The sequence below is a fragment of the Sphaerodactylus townsendi genome, linkage group LG13 (assembly GCF_021028975.2).
Source record: "Sphaerodactylus townsendi isolate TG3544 linkage group LG13, MPM_Stown_v2.3, whole genome shotgun sequence".
In the NCBI taxonomy this organism is placed as follows: Eukaryota; Metazoa; Chordata; class Lepidosauria; order Squamata; family Sphaerodactylidae; genus Sphaerodactylus; species Sphaerodactylus townsendi.
In genome coordinates this window covers 11,402,102-11,417,405 of record NC_059437.1, presented here as the reverse complement: position 1 = coordinate 11,417,405, position 15,304 = coordinate 11,402,102, and the positions used below count along the sequence as shown (strand labels likewise).

The 15,304-nt window shown below is 47.9% G+C and overlaps 1 protein-coding gene across 1 annotated transcript in view; it reads right to left on the bottom strand.

Annotated features, from left to right (window-relative positions):
• Window positions 1–15,304, bottom strand: part of LOC125442954 (connector enhancer of kinase suppressor of ras 2-like) — a 358,128-nt gene that overhangs the window by 170,833 nt on the left and 171,991 nt on the right. The window contains exons 10-11 of the mRNA XM_048514758.1: window positions 4,371–4,504; window positions 2,020–2,231 (exon numbers count right to left, since the gene is read on the bottom strand). Coding sequence (XP_048370715.1) covers window positions 2,020–2,231; window positions 4,371–4,504 — 346 coding nt within the window. The remainder of the gene's footprint in view (window positions 1–2,019; window positions 2,232–4,370; window positions 4,505–15,304) is intronic.

The window sequence follows — 15,304 nt, the reverse complement described above, 5'->3', positions numbered from 1 at the left end:
TTGAGGGTTCATAACTTTGGACCCCCTGAACCAAACTTCACCAAACCTGGGGAGTATCATCAGGACAGTCTCCAGATGATACCCTGAAATTCTGGTGCCACTATCTCAAAATATGCGCCCCTGACAGGCAACCCAAGAAATATCCCCAGATTCTGTGCTCTGCAGTGACTTCACTCCATTGCAGCCAATGGGAAATTTCTGGGGGAGGGCTGTGGGGTGCACATTTCTCAAGGTAAAGCCAAAAAAACTTTTGGGGGCCCATAACATTCAACGCACGTCGCCCTAGGTACAGGACCTCTGCCTTTGTTGGATTTAATTTTAACCTGCTTTGATGCAACCATCCCACCACAGCCTCCAAACACAGAACCAAAACATCCCAGGTGGTGACCAGCTGGCCCTCCATTGACAGAAGAAGCTGGGTGTCATCTGCATATTGACTGATTGAAGCTGGATGTAATCTGTATAGTGATTGATTACCACCTAACCAAGCACAAAGAGCAGAGTCTAAGACAAAGAAGAAATAGAGGCAAGTGCCCTTAGAGAGGCATCTGCTTTGCTCAACATCATTCCAGATTCACTACCTGGCATCTCCAGTTATAAGGATCAGGTACTAGGTGTAGTGAAAGCAGTGACGTAGATATAGATTTTTTAATGGGGTGGGTTCAGTGACTGAGCTTACTTTCTGGCTGTTCTGTTCCATGCATTGTTTCAAGCCAGCTGGACATGTAATGGGAGGGGTTTGTACCCATGACCCCCCCCCCTACCTACGTCCCTGAGTGAAAGACCTCCATCTGAAACCTTGGAGACTCAGAGCTCAGAAGAACCGTGACTAGCCCAAGATCACCCAGCTGGCGCGTGTTGGAGTGCACAGACTAAACTGAATTCCCCAGATAAACCTCCACAGCTCAAGCGGCAGAGCGGGGAATCAAACCCAGTTCCTCCAGATTAGAATGCACCTGCTCTTAACCACTATGCCACTGCTGCTCCTGCTGATTGAACCCAAGCACACGTTCATGTCATTCTGTGCTGAGAAGCAACCAGGGAACATGATGAGACATCCACACAACGACAACAGTGAGCTGGAGGTGCATGTTGAAGCTCAAATTTCAGTCCTACTGACCAAATACATGCAATAAGTCTACCGAGGGATATCAGCTATAAGAATTAAATAGAACCTGTGTGTTTAGAGGAAATGTACTTCTGAATATCAGAGAATGGGAAGAGGCAAATAGGGGAGTTGTGCTGCTGGCTTCATACCTTGCTTCTAAGTTCCTTGGTGGCAACTGGCTGGCCACTATGGGGCTTTCCCCACTGACAGAGTTGAACTGGTTTCTACCTAGGTTCGCCTCAGTGAATCCCCACTGCCACCGAGCTCAACATTGTTTTGTCTCAGTTCCGCCCCCCCCTCAGAACTGCAACATCCTTGTCACAGTTATGAACTACACTTTTCTGCCAGAACAAGGTTGATACCGCTTCGAAGTGGGGAAGCATCGAAACGACACCTCATCCATTCAACCAATCACAAGCTGCTTTTGAGGTATGCGCAGAACAGGAGAGTCGTGGCGGGCAGAAAGCGCATGTAACTGTAAACTGTAAAAACTGTAAAAAAAAAGAACGCTCCCATTTCCTGCCGTAACACAAGCGCCAATCACGATCGAGGAGCGAAACAGGCTCCAAGATGATCCCGCCCACTTAGCTCGGTTCCAGGGGGCCAACTCAGTTGCTGTGGGGACAGCTTGGAATCGCCCTCCACTGAAGGGAACCGAGTCAACCTTAGCTCCCTTCTGTAGTGGGGAAAGCCTCTATGAGAGGCAGGGTACTGGACCAGACAGACCTTTGGTTTGATTCAGCAGGTCTCATATCATTAGGATTTGGTCCTAAGAGGCCACAGGTTTTAATTTTGTTGAGTCACAGGCTTTCCCCCCCCCCCCCCAGCTCAATTCTAGCTTCGAATCAGCCGGTAAATACGAGAAAGGAAGCACGAATCGCTGCAAAAGGCCAAAGCTAGCAAAGCCCTACCGTGTGTGGGAGTCTTCTCTCTCCGCCGCACCCCGGTCGCTCGGCCTCGTTCATATTCAGAGCTCGCTGGATGGCCCTCGCCTTCGATTAATGTGTAATACTTTCCACTTTCATGCTCCAAAAAGTAGCTCGGGGACTCAGAACCTTTCATCCCAGTCTTTCCGACGCCGTACTTGCTGATGTCGTCGCATGACATTATTCCGATTTCGTCTCTAAGAACAGAGGAAGAAATGAGTCAAAGAGAAATCTGACATATAGATAGCGAAGTTCTGCAAAGAAACTGCCACTGGTTTTCTAGTCAGTGCTAGAATATAAAGAAGCGGACCATGGATTGTTACTGTACTACAATTATATTCTGCTCTTGCTTGGGAGGTTCAGGCCAGCTTATTCTAAATACCTGCTCCTTCCTTTAAATGGAGCTGGTGGGGATGGAACCGGAGAAGTTCCACACACACAGCATGTTTTCTGGTACCACTAAGAAAGCATTGTGGCTTAGTGCTGCAGTATCAGGTGCTGCTAGACCAGAGGTGTCCAACTCTGGTGCTTCAGATGTTCATGGACTACAATTCCCATCAGCCCCTGCCATACCAGCAGGTGCTGATGGGAATTTGTCAGTCTACTAAGGCCCTCTGGCATAGGAATTAAGACCCTGCTGCCAATGTCGAACACCAGTCTGAGGAAAGTTTGTTGCAGGAAAATCCCCACCAAATATCACTGGTATGGTAAATCATATTTTTATCAGACATAGTGAGAGCTGAGAGAGAAACCCCCAGTGGTTTAAAACCTAAAGGTTTAAAAGCAAATGCCAGTGCTAAATGACTAAAATTTGATGCCCTTTATTGACTACTCATTTGCAACTTCAGATCTACTTTTGGTAGGGCCAGTTCTGTATTTTACAAACACCAAGATCTCTTAAAGGGAAACAAGCAACCCATAAACTGAGAGGCAGAGAAAATATTTGTCATGTGTGATTTCCAAATGAAGAGGGGGTTCCAGCCAGCCCATTAGATGAGTGAGATGCAAGTCCTGTAGTGCCTTAAAGATCAACAATGCTTTCAGCATAAAAGTTTTCGAGAGTCAAAGCCCCCTCGGTCAGATTCCACATAATTGACAAAGGGGGATTTGATTCTCTAAAGCTCATATCCTGGATATCTTGTTAGTCTTTGAGGTGTTGCTAGATTTGAATCTTGCTCTTTTACTGCAGACCAACAGGGCTACACCCCCACCCCCCCCGGAAACCACATTAAATGCATAATTTCTGATCAAAGATGAAAACAGAGAGCTTCTAAAGAAAAGGGGTTTGTATTATGTCTCTCCAGTCTGTGTGGATGTCTGGAAGACAGTCAGTGTGGGATAGTGGTTATATGGATTCTATATGGATTTGCAACTTTCACTTTCATTAGTAAATATGAATGACATAATCAACATGATCCAAAGGTGCCTTTCTGCAGGCCCAAAGCAATTCTGCACATCACTTTACACTAGAGCTTTGTATGAGAAAAGCAAACTTAAACCCGTAAGGTTTGTTCATTTGTGCGGGAGCCTGCACAATCTTTGCACATCCATGTAAGTTACTATGCGGCCATTTCCGCACTGTCAAAATATCTTGGGTTGAGCAAGAAAAATATCCCTGAGCAGCTGAGAATTCTGCATGTTTCTGGTGCTAAAGTAGGCCTTACCCCGGGAGTTTCAAAAATCCCCAGTTTGGAGCTTCTTTTAAAAAATACCGGTGTGACCCTGCTTGCGGCTACTACTGTGCAAAAACCAACTGGGAGCAGGACCAGTTTATTTTTCCTGCCCAGCCACCTGATCTCCCCGCCTGACATTCATTCAAGCTGCTACTAAAAAATAACAGCTAATCAGAACTCAGGACATCAGGCATGCTCAGAGATGCTTGCAGCTGTCACTCAAAAAACAACAGCCAACCAGAATGTGGAACACTGGGAATGCTCAGATATGCTTCCAAAATCCGGGGCTTGTGTGAGAGAAATTGGACTATTTAATCTGGTTTTCAATGGATTCATTCAAAAACCAGGCAGCCATGTGGTTGAACACCCCTGGATAAAACAGACCCAGGTTAAAAAAAACTGGCCATGCACAGGTATAATTTTGCCGTGCAGAAACGACCTACGACTGTGTTGTTTCAGCTCTTGACAAAGCAGTAGCTGCAATATTCTCTCAAATCACAGGCCTTCAGACCCAGTCCATTACCCATCATGCTTTCTGGACTCGGATCACTGGGAATTATTTGTATTAAAATTACGTCTTTGACATAGTTCCAGGGGAAAGAGGTTGTCTTCCCTAGTCACAAGCTCTGCAGAATCAAGACCATCATCCCTATAAAGGTGTACCTTGGGCCATAGAGTCCTGACATCGGGGACAGGATGAAAACATCTTGGAGAGTCGAGCTGTCTATTTTAGAGCTCATGCCCATCGTGCTGGTAGGGGTTGTGGAGCTGTTTGTCGGGCTTGTTGGAATCACAGGCTGAAGAGACGAGAGAGAAAAAGCAAAAACAACACACATAAGAACTGAAGGAGGACCCTGCTGAACTCACCGAGCGGCCACTTTGTCCAACAGCCCAGTCCTTACTGTAGCCCAACAGGAAAAACCCATAAGCAGGGCATGATGGGAACAACCTGCCCTGACTATTCAAGCACTTACTGCTGAAGAACATTCAGGTTTCACTGCAACACCATGGGGCTTTCCCCACTTACGCTCGTGCCCAGCGCTACTCCGGGAGAAATGGCCCAGCGGGGTCAACCAGCGCTCCCCACTTGCAAAATTGCTTGAACCGCACGGCAGCCCCGATGCTGCCGCTCTTGCACCACCTCAGCGTGCGTCATTCCTGGTGCTGAAGAAACGGCACCTTTTGGTAACCTTGAGTGCGGCGTGGGGAGCCCGCATATATTAGAGAATGATGCTTGTAGGAGGAGTAGCGAGAGCAGCGCGCAGCAGAAGGTGAGTGGGGAAAGCCCCCATGACTATTAATTGTTGACAGACATAGCCTTCATGATGGTGTCCCCCCCCCTTCAAAGCCATCTAAGCTAGCAGCTACCATCCTGTCATGTGGCTGCGATCTCCACATGTTAATTATGTACTGGGTTTATGTCGTGTCTCCTCAATTTACTGCCCATTGTCTTCATTTGTCTAGTTTTCGGCCCCTTCTGTGCATGCAGCATAATGCGCTTTCAATCCACTTTCAAAATTGTTTGCAAATGGATTTTGCTGTTTCGCCCAGTAAAACCCAGCTGCAAAGTACATTGAAAGTGGATTATTGTGCATGTGTGGAAGGGGCCCAGGTGTTACATACCATACATATCAATCCCTAATATGTCCCTCCCATCATATTTTTTTCTAAACCACATCACTCCAGCTCATTAGCTTTTTCATAGGGAAGGAGCTTCAACCCCCCTCCCCCATCTTTAAAAATTGTCCTTTCCTGTGCCTTTTCTAGATTTACAATGTCTTTTTTGAGATGGGTGCCCATAACTGTACAAAGTATTCTGAATGGGGGCCGCACCGTGGATGTATATAGAAACACTACAATATGGGCCATTTTATTTTCAATCCCTTTCCCTAATAAACTAGACATTTCTGTGCTCGTTTTTGCAGCAATGAGGCTTAAATGTTCATCGCCCCAGCAGATATTGCCAGCTCCTTTGCAGCTCTCTCCTTCTGGATTGGCTGTAATGAGAATTTCTCCCAAAAGAGAGATCGGTGAAGATTTTTCTGTTTAACAAACACATTTCGAGCCCAAAGTTATTTAGAGAAAGATGCTATAAAAGCACACGAATCCTCTCATTAATAACCTTGTGTGCATTTTTTAAAAATAAAGTAACAACTGTAAAAAGCGGCTGAGATTTATCTTGGTTGCTGTTACTGCCTGGGGGGCGGGCAGGGAGAGGGGCAGGCTCAGCACCGGCATCCAGTCCAGCATGGGGCTGGGCTGTCCAGCTGCTGCCCTGAGTGAGCGACATGCCTGGAGGAGGCAAGGCCATGGCCTTATATGGGCAGGCTGGGCCATCTTGTGCAGCAGTGGCGCAGGAGGTTAAGAGCTCGTGTATCTAATCTGGAGGAACCGGGTTCGATTCCCAGCTCTGCCGCCTGAGCTGTGGAGGGCTCCTGGGGGAATTCCAGGGTCCAGCCAATGCACTCCCACTGCGCCAGCTGGGCAGGCCTTGGAGAAACAGATCACGAAGCTCTTCTGAGCTCTCTCAGCCCCACCCACCTCACAGGGTGTTTGTTGTGAGGGGGGAAGGGCAAGGAGATTGTAAGCCCCTTTGAGTCTCCTGCAGGAGAGAAAGGGGGGATATAAATCCAAACTCCTCCTCCTCCTCCTCCTCTCTTCTTCTCTTCTTCTCTTCTTCTTCTTCTTCTTCTTCTTCTTCTTCTTCTTCTTCTTCTTCTTCTTCTTCTTCTTCTTCTTCTCCTCCTCCTCCTCCTCCTCCTCCTCCTCCGCTGAGCACCAACAGCTCCTCCCACCCCTACCTCCCCCATGGGCCATTTTTTGTTGTTGGCATTCTGATTACAGTGATTGGTGTTATTTGCATTTCATCCGTCACAGCCTGACAGGTTGTGCATGAGGACTGATCCGTTCAGGGGAGGAGGAGCCAGCATGCTGGCCCTCCCCATTCGGTGGGGGCCTCCACAAGAGGCCAGGGGGGTGAAGTGAGTCTGTAAACCACATGCCCAGGCTCGCGTCCCTTGGCAGCAAGGGGAGTTCATCGAAGCCACCAAGCCACCTTTTAAGTGTCATTTTCAAATTACCCGAGACCAGGGCTGAATTCCCGGGCCTGCGGTGTAACACTTCCCCTCACCCAGCCTGCCTTTCAAATTACCGAAAAAAACATTAAGGATGTGGCAGATTTGCGGCCCGTTTCGTCACCTGGTAATGTGGGTGGGGGGGTGGGTGGGTGGGTGGTGGAGGACAAAAACACCTCAGCTTGCCACAGTACAGGCTTGCAGCATTTTAAATGACTTACTATTGTGGTAGTGTTGTCTATGCCAAAAAAGGCTTGCTGAAAATTTTCTTTTAAATGACCTTAAAATCGCCATGGTGTCCTCAAGATGGATACAAGGATGCCATCTTGTCTAGTTTGGCTTGAGAACTCAAGATTCAAACATGGTCATTCCCAATTACTGATATCAGGCAGTGGTGGGATCCAAAAATGTTAGTAAGAGGTTCCCATGGTGGTGGGATTCAAACTGTGGCATAGCGCCAATGGGGTGGGGTGGGGCGGGGCATGATGGGGGCATGGCCGGGCATTCCTGGGCGGGGCTGTGGCAAGGACGCAGCCACTGCGCTGGTCCTTGGGCGGGAAATGAATGCACGCAGGCGCAGGCTGCCACGCACACCGGTGCACCTCCTGCTAGACTGCTTCAGGTTCTGACCACTCCTGAGAGGAGGGGCGTAACTAAGGCAAAAATCACGTGGCAAAATAATCAATTAGTAACCCTCTCTCGGCACACACAAATAATTAGTAGCCTACTCTCGGGAACCTGTGAGAACCTGCTGGATCCCACCTCTGATATCAGGGCACTAATTGATCACTGTGTAAAACCCAGTTCTCACATTACATTTTCTAATTGGGCACAGAAACCTACCGAAGAACAACATATACATTCTTTCCATCATCTCAACAGTACGAGCCCATAAGAGGAAGCATTTTTTCAGGACAACCACAACAAAATGCCATGTTTGGGACATTATATGACTCATTTATGGCTTTTTCTACTCAGACGTACGTTCCCAAATGCAAAACACCAAGAGTCGGAGCTCCGTTAGGCACTGACTTAATGGTATCCATTCCTTCCCCAGAGGCAGGAAACTTTCTGGAATAGTTAAGCAGGTTTAACTTATATGGGCAAGGAACAGCAGTCTGGGTTGTTGGGTGTCTGCTGTATCCTCTTTCAGCACGAGGTACAAAGATCTTGAAGGCAGGCACACAATCCCAAGGTTGAAGTAAAAGAAAGTGAGAAAATATCCAGGGTATGGACAATAGCCGAGGCCATTCATGCAACAAAAGCTGACACCTAAAACTTTTTTAAATAGTTTTTAAAATTTTTCCCTGGTGTGGCCAGCCCCCACTCCCCCACATCAGGGAAATGCCATAGGATTTGGTATGGATGCTGAAAATTCTGTTAGAATCCCACACAGAATGCACACACATATCTCCAGAGTTACAGTTACCTGGGAAGAAGGCATAACTACAAAATCTGGCACTGTTCTCTCATACCCAGATCAGTGTGGGAACTGGACCAATACCTGTGCTAGACCAGAGGTCTGCAAACTGGAACTCTCCAGATGTTCATGGATTACAATTGGCCATGCTGGCAGGGGCTGATGCGATTTGTAGTCCATGAATATCTGGAGAGCTGCAAGTTGCAGACCCCTGTGCTAGACCTAAGGACCAGGCAGAATCTAAAGTGTTTAATCCCTCACAGTGCCTGAGAGATTCTTATATGGGGGATTCTTGTCTGTACTATGGTTCTCCCATTTTTTCATGGGGGCATAAACAAGATCCCCCCCTGAACAAGATTCCAATTAGGACATCATCCTTCTTCTCTAAGTGCTCCCAAATCACAGCTAATTTATGGCAACACTGTAGGGTTTTCAAGGCAAGAGACAGTCAGACAGTGGTGGGATCCAAAAATTTTAGTAACAGGTTCCCTCGCCAGCCCCCCCTCAGCAAAGCGGGCAGAAGCGTACCTAGGCAAACCTGAGCCCTGGGCAAAACCTGAGTTGGATGCCCTCCCATGGGCAGCCACCCCACCACGACCCCCCCCCCCCAAATTTTTTGCACCAGGTCATTTCTAAATCATCATCCCATTATAGAAAATGCCCCAACTCACAAATCTGAACACAGCAATGGTGAAACACACAGGTTCTTTGATAGAGACTGGTGAGATAAAAGGTACGAAAGGCTGAGAATCAATGAATTGTAGTACCTGGAAAGGATTAGCAGTTCAGGGAGTTACATTATTAGTCACCAGTGCTATATGGAACCTTCAGGTTGCTCCAAAGGCAGGATGCCTCTAGGGAGAGGCGAGGGTGTGGAGATGGAAAACTGGACCCAAGTAGTGCCTCTAGAGCACACACACACAAATAATTAGTAACCCACTCTCGGGAACTGAGGTGAGAACCTGCTGGATCCCACCTCTGCAGTCAGATGTGGTTTGCCATTGCCTGCCTGTGTGTGGGCTGAGGGAATTCCGAGAGAACTGTGACTGGCCCAAGGTCACCGAGGCTCCATGTGGAAGAGTGAGGAATAGAACCCCGTTCTCTAGATTAGAGCCCCGCTGTTCTTAACCACCATTCCAAGCTGGCTCCTCTTCCCTTTTAGTCATTCATAAAGGAAAGGATTGGCCTTGGATGCTGTCAGAGATGCATCCGCTGTCTCCTGTTTCTCAGAAGGAAAGCCAGGTTGTGGGAGGTGCTGTGTATTTGCACTTGGGGGCTGGGCTCAATCCTGTCTTCCAGGAAAGCAACCTTTCCAATTGACCATGCTGGCAGGGGCTGATGGGAATTGTAGTCCATGAACATCTGGAGAACCAACTGGCCATGCTGGTAGGGGCTGATGGGAATTGTAGTCCATGAACATCTGAAGAGCCAATTGGCCATGCTGTATGGGGCTGATGGGAATTGTAGTCCATGAACATCTGAAGAGCCAATTGGCCATGCTGTTAGGGGCTGATGAGGATGGTAGTCCATGAACATCTGGAGAGCCAATTGGCCATGCTGGTAGGGGCTGATGGGAATAGTAGTCCATGAACATCTGGAGAGCCAATTGGCCATGCTGGCAGGGGCTGATGGGAATTGTAGTCCATGAACATCTGGAGAGCCAATTGGCCATGCTGGCAGGGGCTGATGGGAATTGTAGTCCATGAACATCTGGAGAGCCGCAGGTTGCAGACCCATGCTCAAGGGTCACTTGTTCAGATTTGATCCCTGGTGAATCCGACATCAGAACCACAAAGCACATATGAGAGAATCTGACAAACAGAAGCGCATCAGCAACCCAGCAGGCTGGAATATATTCCTGTCAATATGCATATTTATATACTTCTTGGATTTGGAACACGTTGCTTTTACAATTTGCAAATATTAATTTACGCCCGAGGTGAGTCAGTGTTTACAGTGAAACGCAATGCAAGCAAGTAAAGGTAGTAATCAACCCCTCCCATAAATATTCATAACGTGATTGAGCGATTGTTTGCCTATTCAACGGGGGGCTGCTGTCTGCAAGCTGAGAAAGGAACTCGGTGGCAACTCGCCTCCGCTGCCACAAAAGCCCAGTAAGCCGAAGGAAGAGAGAGTCAAGTATCTGTTTATAAAGGTCTTACAATGAAACCAAGCCCACTAATATCAGACAAAGCTCATCAGAGGCAGAGGCAGCGAGGCTGGCATAAATGCCGTATTTCCTAATTAAAAGCTGTCAACAGAGGAATACAACACTGTCACCAGCTAACATCTTCCTGCAGTTAACACAAAATGTTTATGGCACAGATGAAGCACTGATGGGAAACACTGAACGACGGCCAGGCGACGCGTTCCAAAGGGGCTCTGAGGAAGGCTTCATTCCAGAGCATTTATTTCACAGCATTCTAGGCCAGGTTATCTCTTCTGTGCTCATTGCTCGTTCAGAGAAGCATTATAAAAGCAGCCCAGATGGATCAGTCTAAAGACTTACAGCTTGGGAGGCATCTTGTTTCTCCAACTGGCCAACCAGAGGCCCACAAGAAGACCTTGGGTTGTCAGGTCCCTTCCAGCAACCCAGCAGGGCCAAGGGTGCTGACTTATCGGCAAGCAGCAGTGATGTCGATGCGCAGCGATGTCACTTCCAGCATGCATGGAGGAGAAGTCGATTTATGGCTACCAATCTTGATCCTCCTTGATCTGAGATTGCAAATGCCTCAACAGACCAGGTGATCGGGAGCAACAGCCGCAGAAGGCCATTGCGTTCACATCCTACATGTGAGCTCCCCAAGGCACCTGGTGGGCCACTGCGAGTAACAGAGAGCTGGACTAGATGGACTTTGGTCTGATCCAGCTGGCTTGTTCTTATGTTCTTATGTTCTTATGCACCAGAAATTTATTTATTTATTTATTTGTTGGATTTATAGGCCGCCTCACTCCCGAAGGGCTCGAGGCGGCTCACAGTATGGCTGTTCTCTAGACAGCAAATCAGTACAAAAATATAACTTAAACCCATTAAAAACTTAAGCAGCAATTACTAGAAATAAATACAAAACAGGCGCCCGATCTAAAGGCCAAAAGGGGTAGGGGGTAGGCAGGGCCCAAGATGGAATCAGGGCCCAACCAAGATGGAAGAACAGGCAGCCTCAGTGGGGGGCGGTAGAACCGTGGCCAGCCCCCCCAAAAGCCCGGTGGAATAGCTCCGTCCTACAGACCCTGCGGAACTCACCAAGGTCCCGCAGGGCCCGGGCAGCTGGAGGGAGAGCATTCCACCAGGCAGGGGCCTGGTGGATAATCACATTGCTGGTGCATGCTAGAAGTGACATCACTGTGCACTGACATAATTGCTGGTGAAATGGGATGCTTTGCTTCTTTGGCAAAAACTGTAAACGAAGAAGAGGAGTTTGGATTTATACTCCGCTTCTCTCGACCTTTAAGGAGTCTCAAAGCTGCTTACAAATTTCTTCCCTTCCTGTCCCGACAACAGATACCTTGTGAAGTAAGTGGGTAAATTCCCCAGAGGGTATGTACTTGCTCACAATGAGAGACTGAGTCAATGAAGCATATATTTTGGCCTCTATAACAAGGTTTGAAAAGAAACTATAGGTCCTCCAGTGGACAGATTATCCAAAGGGTCAAACAAAACAAAACTAGTTTTGTTTTGTTTTTCTTACGGGCAAGCATTTTCAAAAGACGCGTATCTTCACTCAGTTTTACACACACAGCTCTGTAAATTTAGAAAAACTTGGGAGGGATCTTGATATTGGAAAGTTAAGCTATTTAAGATATGTATGTTGTTAGTATTTTATTACAATTTACGTATGTCAGTTCTGAGCTTGGGCGCTAGGCTTTTTAACTGACTCTTTGTCTATATATTTATTGATCCTATAAAAGGGGTGCATCCCTGCAACACTGCTTTACATCTGTTTTGTTATTCTGCTCATTGGTTATATGATGAGCAAGGTTCGGCTGAGAAAGTCGTGAGAGAACTGTGATTAGCCCAAGAACACCTAGCAGGCTTTATGTGGAGGAATGGGGGCTCAGCCCCCTTCAAAGGCTTCCAACATTTTTACTGGCCTTTTGAAGTCTGGGGTGGCCCCAGTTGGGCTGCTGTGAAGAAGGCAAAATGGGGGTAAAATTATCTCTCCGAAGAGCCCTCTTTATTTCAGTCTCCACTGACACGTTACAAAGGCTCCAGGCTTGTTAGTGAACAACCTATGGACTTCATATCACACATGCAGTGGGAGTTTGAGCCTCCCAATTGCACACTGGTTCTTTTCTCTTTGAGCACACAGCAATCTTGGAGAAGCAGCTGTAGTCTTTTCCCCGACCCCCACCACAGTTTTCATAGCCTCACTCTACCCCAGTGGTGGTGAACCTATGGCACGGGTGCCAGAGGTGGCACTCAGAGCCCTCTCTGTGGGCACACACAAACAGAGTGCCCCCCCCACACATCTAGGCTGGCCTGGGCCACTGGGCTCAATTATTAGCATTAAACTTCAGACCTAGTTTTGGGGAAGCAGTGTAGGTAACCCTGTTAAGCGCTGTTAAACCCCACTGATTTTCATGTGAAGAACTAAAGTGTGATTCTTTACCTGGTAGTAAGCTTGGTTGCTGGCAACAAGGCTTGCTTCTGAGTAAACCCTCCTAGGGTCATGATTCACCCGTTGGAAGAGTTGTACGGTTGCTTCCAAGCAAAGCCACCGACTACCACCAAGCTTACTCCTGAGTAACGCACACTTCGGAGCCAACCGTTTTTTCTAAACTAAAACCTCAGTATTCAGGTTAAATTGCCGTGTTGGCACTTTGTGATAAATAAGTGGGTTTTGGGTTGCCGTTTGGGCACTCGGTCTCGAAAAGGTTCACCATCACTGCTCTACCCTATGGATCTGCTGCAAAAATCACATTACTTAAATGGCTACATCCAAGTTTCACAACAAAGTCAGCAGAACTCCATGGATGTAAGAATGGGGTGGTCAAAATGGTTTACTCCTCCATGCATAATCCCAAACACAAAAGAAGAAGAGGAGGAGGAGGAGGAAGAGTTTGGGTTTCCCCCCCCCCTTCTCTCTTGTAAGGAGACTCAAAGGGACTTACAATCTCCTTTCCCTTCTCCTCAAAACAGATGCGAGGTGAGTGAGGCTGAGAGAACTCTGAAGAACTGTGACTCGCGCAAGGTCACCCAGCTGTGTTGGGAGTGCACAAACTAATCTAGTTCACCAGATAAGTCTCCACAGCTCAAGTGGCAGAGCGGGGAATCAAACCTGGTTCCCCAGATTACGGTGCACCTGCTCTTAACCACTATACCATGCTGGCACGCATACAGGAAGCATGAAACCCCCATTGCACGTGTGAGACAATGTTCACATGATGTTTGCCAGCAAACACAAGGACAGTGTGATGAACAGTTGGAGTCTTAATTTCTTCTCCACAACACTGCAGTGCTTGAAAGTTCGGGTTTCACAGCTGCTTTGCTGCGCTGTTGTCTAGCACTGGATGGTAGGAGGAGAAGGGCTGGGAAAGATTGGGGCATACTGAAGGGGAAGAGGACGAAGCAGAGACCTTGGGTGATATTGGTCGCAGATAGCTTTCACTGGCTGAAACCATCTCACAAAGACAGCCCTATTGTGAGTCGTTTAAATCAATCCCACAAGCCCAGAAATGCACACAGCGACGAAATGCAAAAATTTATGGAGAGTGACGAGGCTGAGAAAAGATCCTAAATATGCTCTCGCTCTCCCATTCAGCTATCACAACTGTGATGACAGGGGGACGATCAGTCATCCAGCAGAGAGCATTAAGATGCCATATAGGCACTACCACAAGAGCTTTTGGCCCGAATGGAAATGTCTGGAGCCGCGCTTCGGTTCTTCCTTCCAGGAGCCTTAACAAAGAGGAGATGCTTGCCCTGGCGTCACTGGAACATTCTGCTCAGAAGGTGGCATGACTGAAAAGTTGCAAAAGGAACACAGGCCAGGAGGGTGTCCCGAGCATGGTATAAGACCAGGAGACTCTTTGAGACTCTTTGAGAGCCAGCCTGGCGTAGTGGTTAAAAGCAGGTGGATTCTAATCTGGAGAACTGGGTTTGATTCCCCACTCCTCCACCTGAGTGACAGAGGCTTATCTGAAGAACCAGATGTGTTTCCGCACTCCTCCATTCCTGCTGGGTGACCTTGGGCTAGTCACAGTTCTTCGGCACTCTCTAAGCCCCACCTACCTCACAAGGTGTCTGTTGTGGGGAGAGGAAGGGAAAGGAGCTCACAGGGTCTCTGGCAGGTGTTCCCACAGAAATCTCTCATCTAGAGATTGAGAATGAAGCCAATTACATTGAGAGCCAGTGCAGTGTAGTAGTGGCTAAGAGCCGGTGGATTCTAATCTGGAGAACCGGGTTTGATTCCCCACTCCTCTACGTGAGTGATGGAGGCTTATCTGGAGAACCAGATGTGTTTCTGCACTCCTACATTCCTGCTGGGTGACCTTGGGCTAGTCACAGTTCTTCGGCACTCTCTCAGCCCCACCTACCTCACAAGGTGACTGTTGTGGGCAGAGGAAAGGAGCTTGTAAACACCTTGAGTCTCCTTACAGGAAAGAAAGGTGGGTTACAAAACAAACTCCTCCTCCTCCTCCTCCTCCTCCTCCTCCTCTTCTAATCAGGAGAACAGGGTTTGATTCTCCTTCCTCCACATGAAGCCTCCTGGAGACCTTGGACCAGTCATAGTCCTCCCAGAACTCTCTCAGCCCCACCTACCTGACAAGGGGAGAGGAAAGGAATGCGGGGAGACAATGTGATTATAAGCCACTTTGAGACTCCTGAAGGTAGAGAAAAACAGGGTTCAAAAACCTACTCTTTTCCTTAAAAGATAGAACTGGGCTTCTGACACCCATTTCATCGCAATCCACAAAGTTTTGGGCCTTTGCCAATGGCACATCTTTCAACCCTTACAGGCGATTCGTCTAAGACAGGGGTAGGGAACCTGCGGCTCTCCAGATGTTCAGGAACTACAATTCCCATCAGCCCCTACCAGAGGCTGACAGAGGCTGATGGGAATTGTAGTTCCTGAACATCTGGAGAGCCGCAGGTTCCCTAC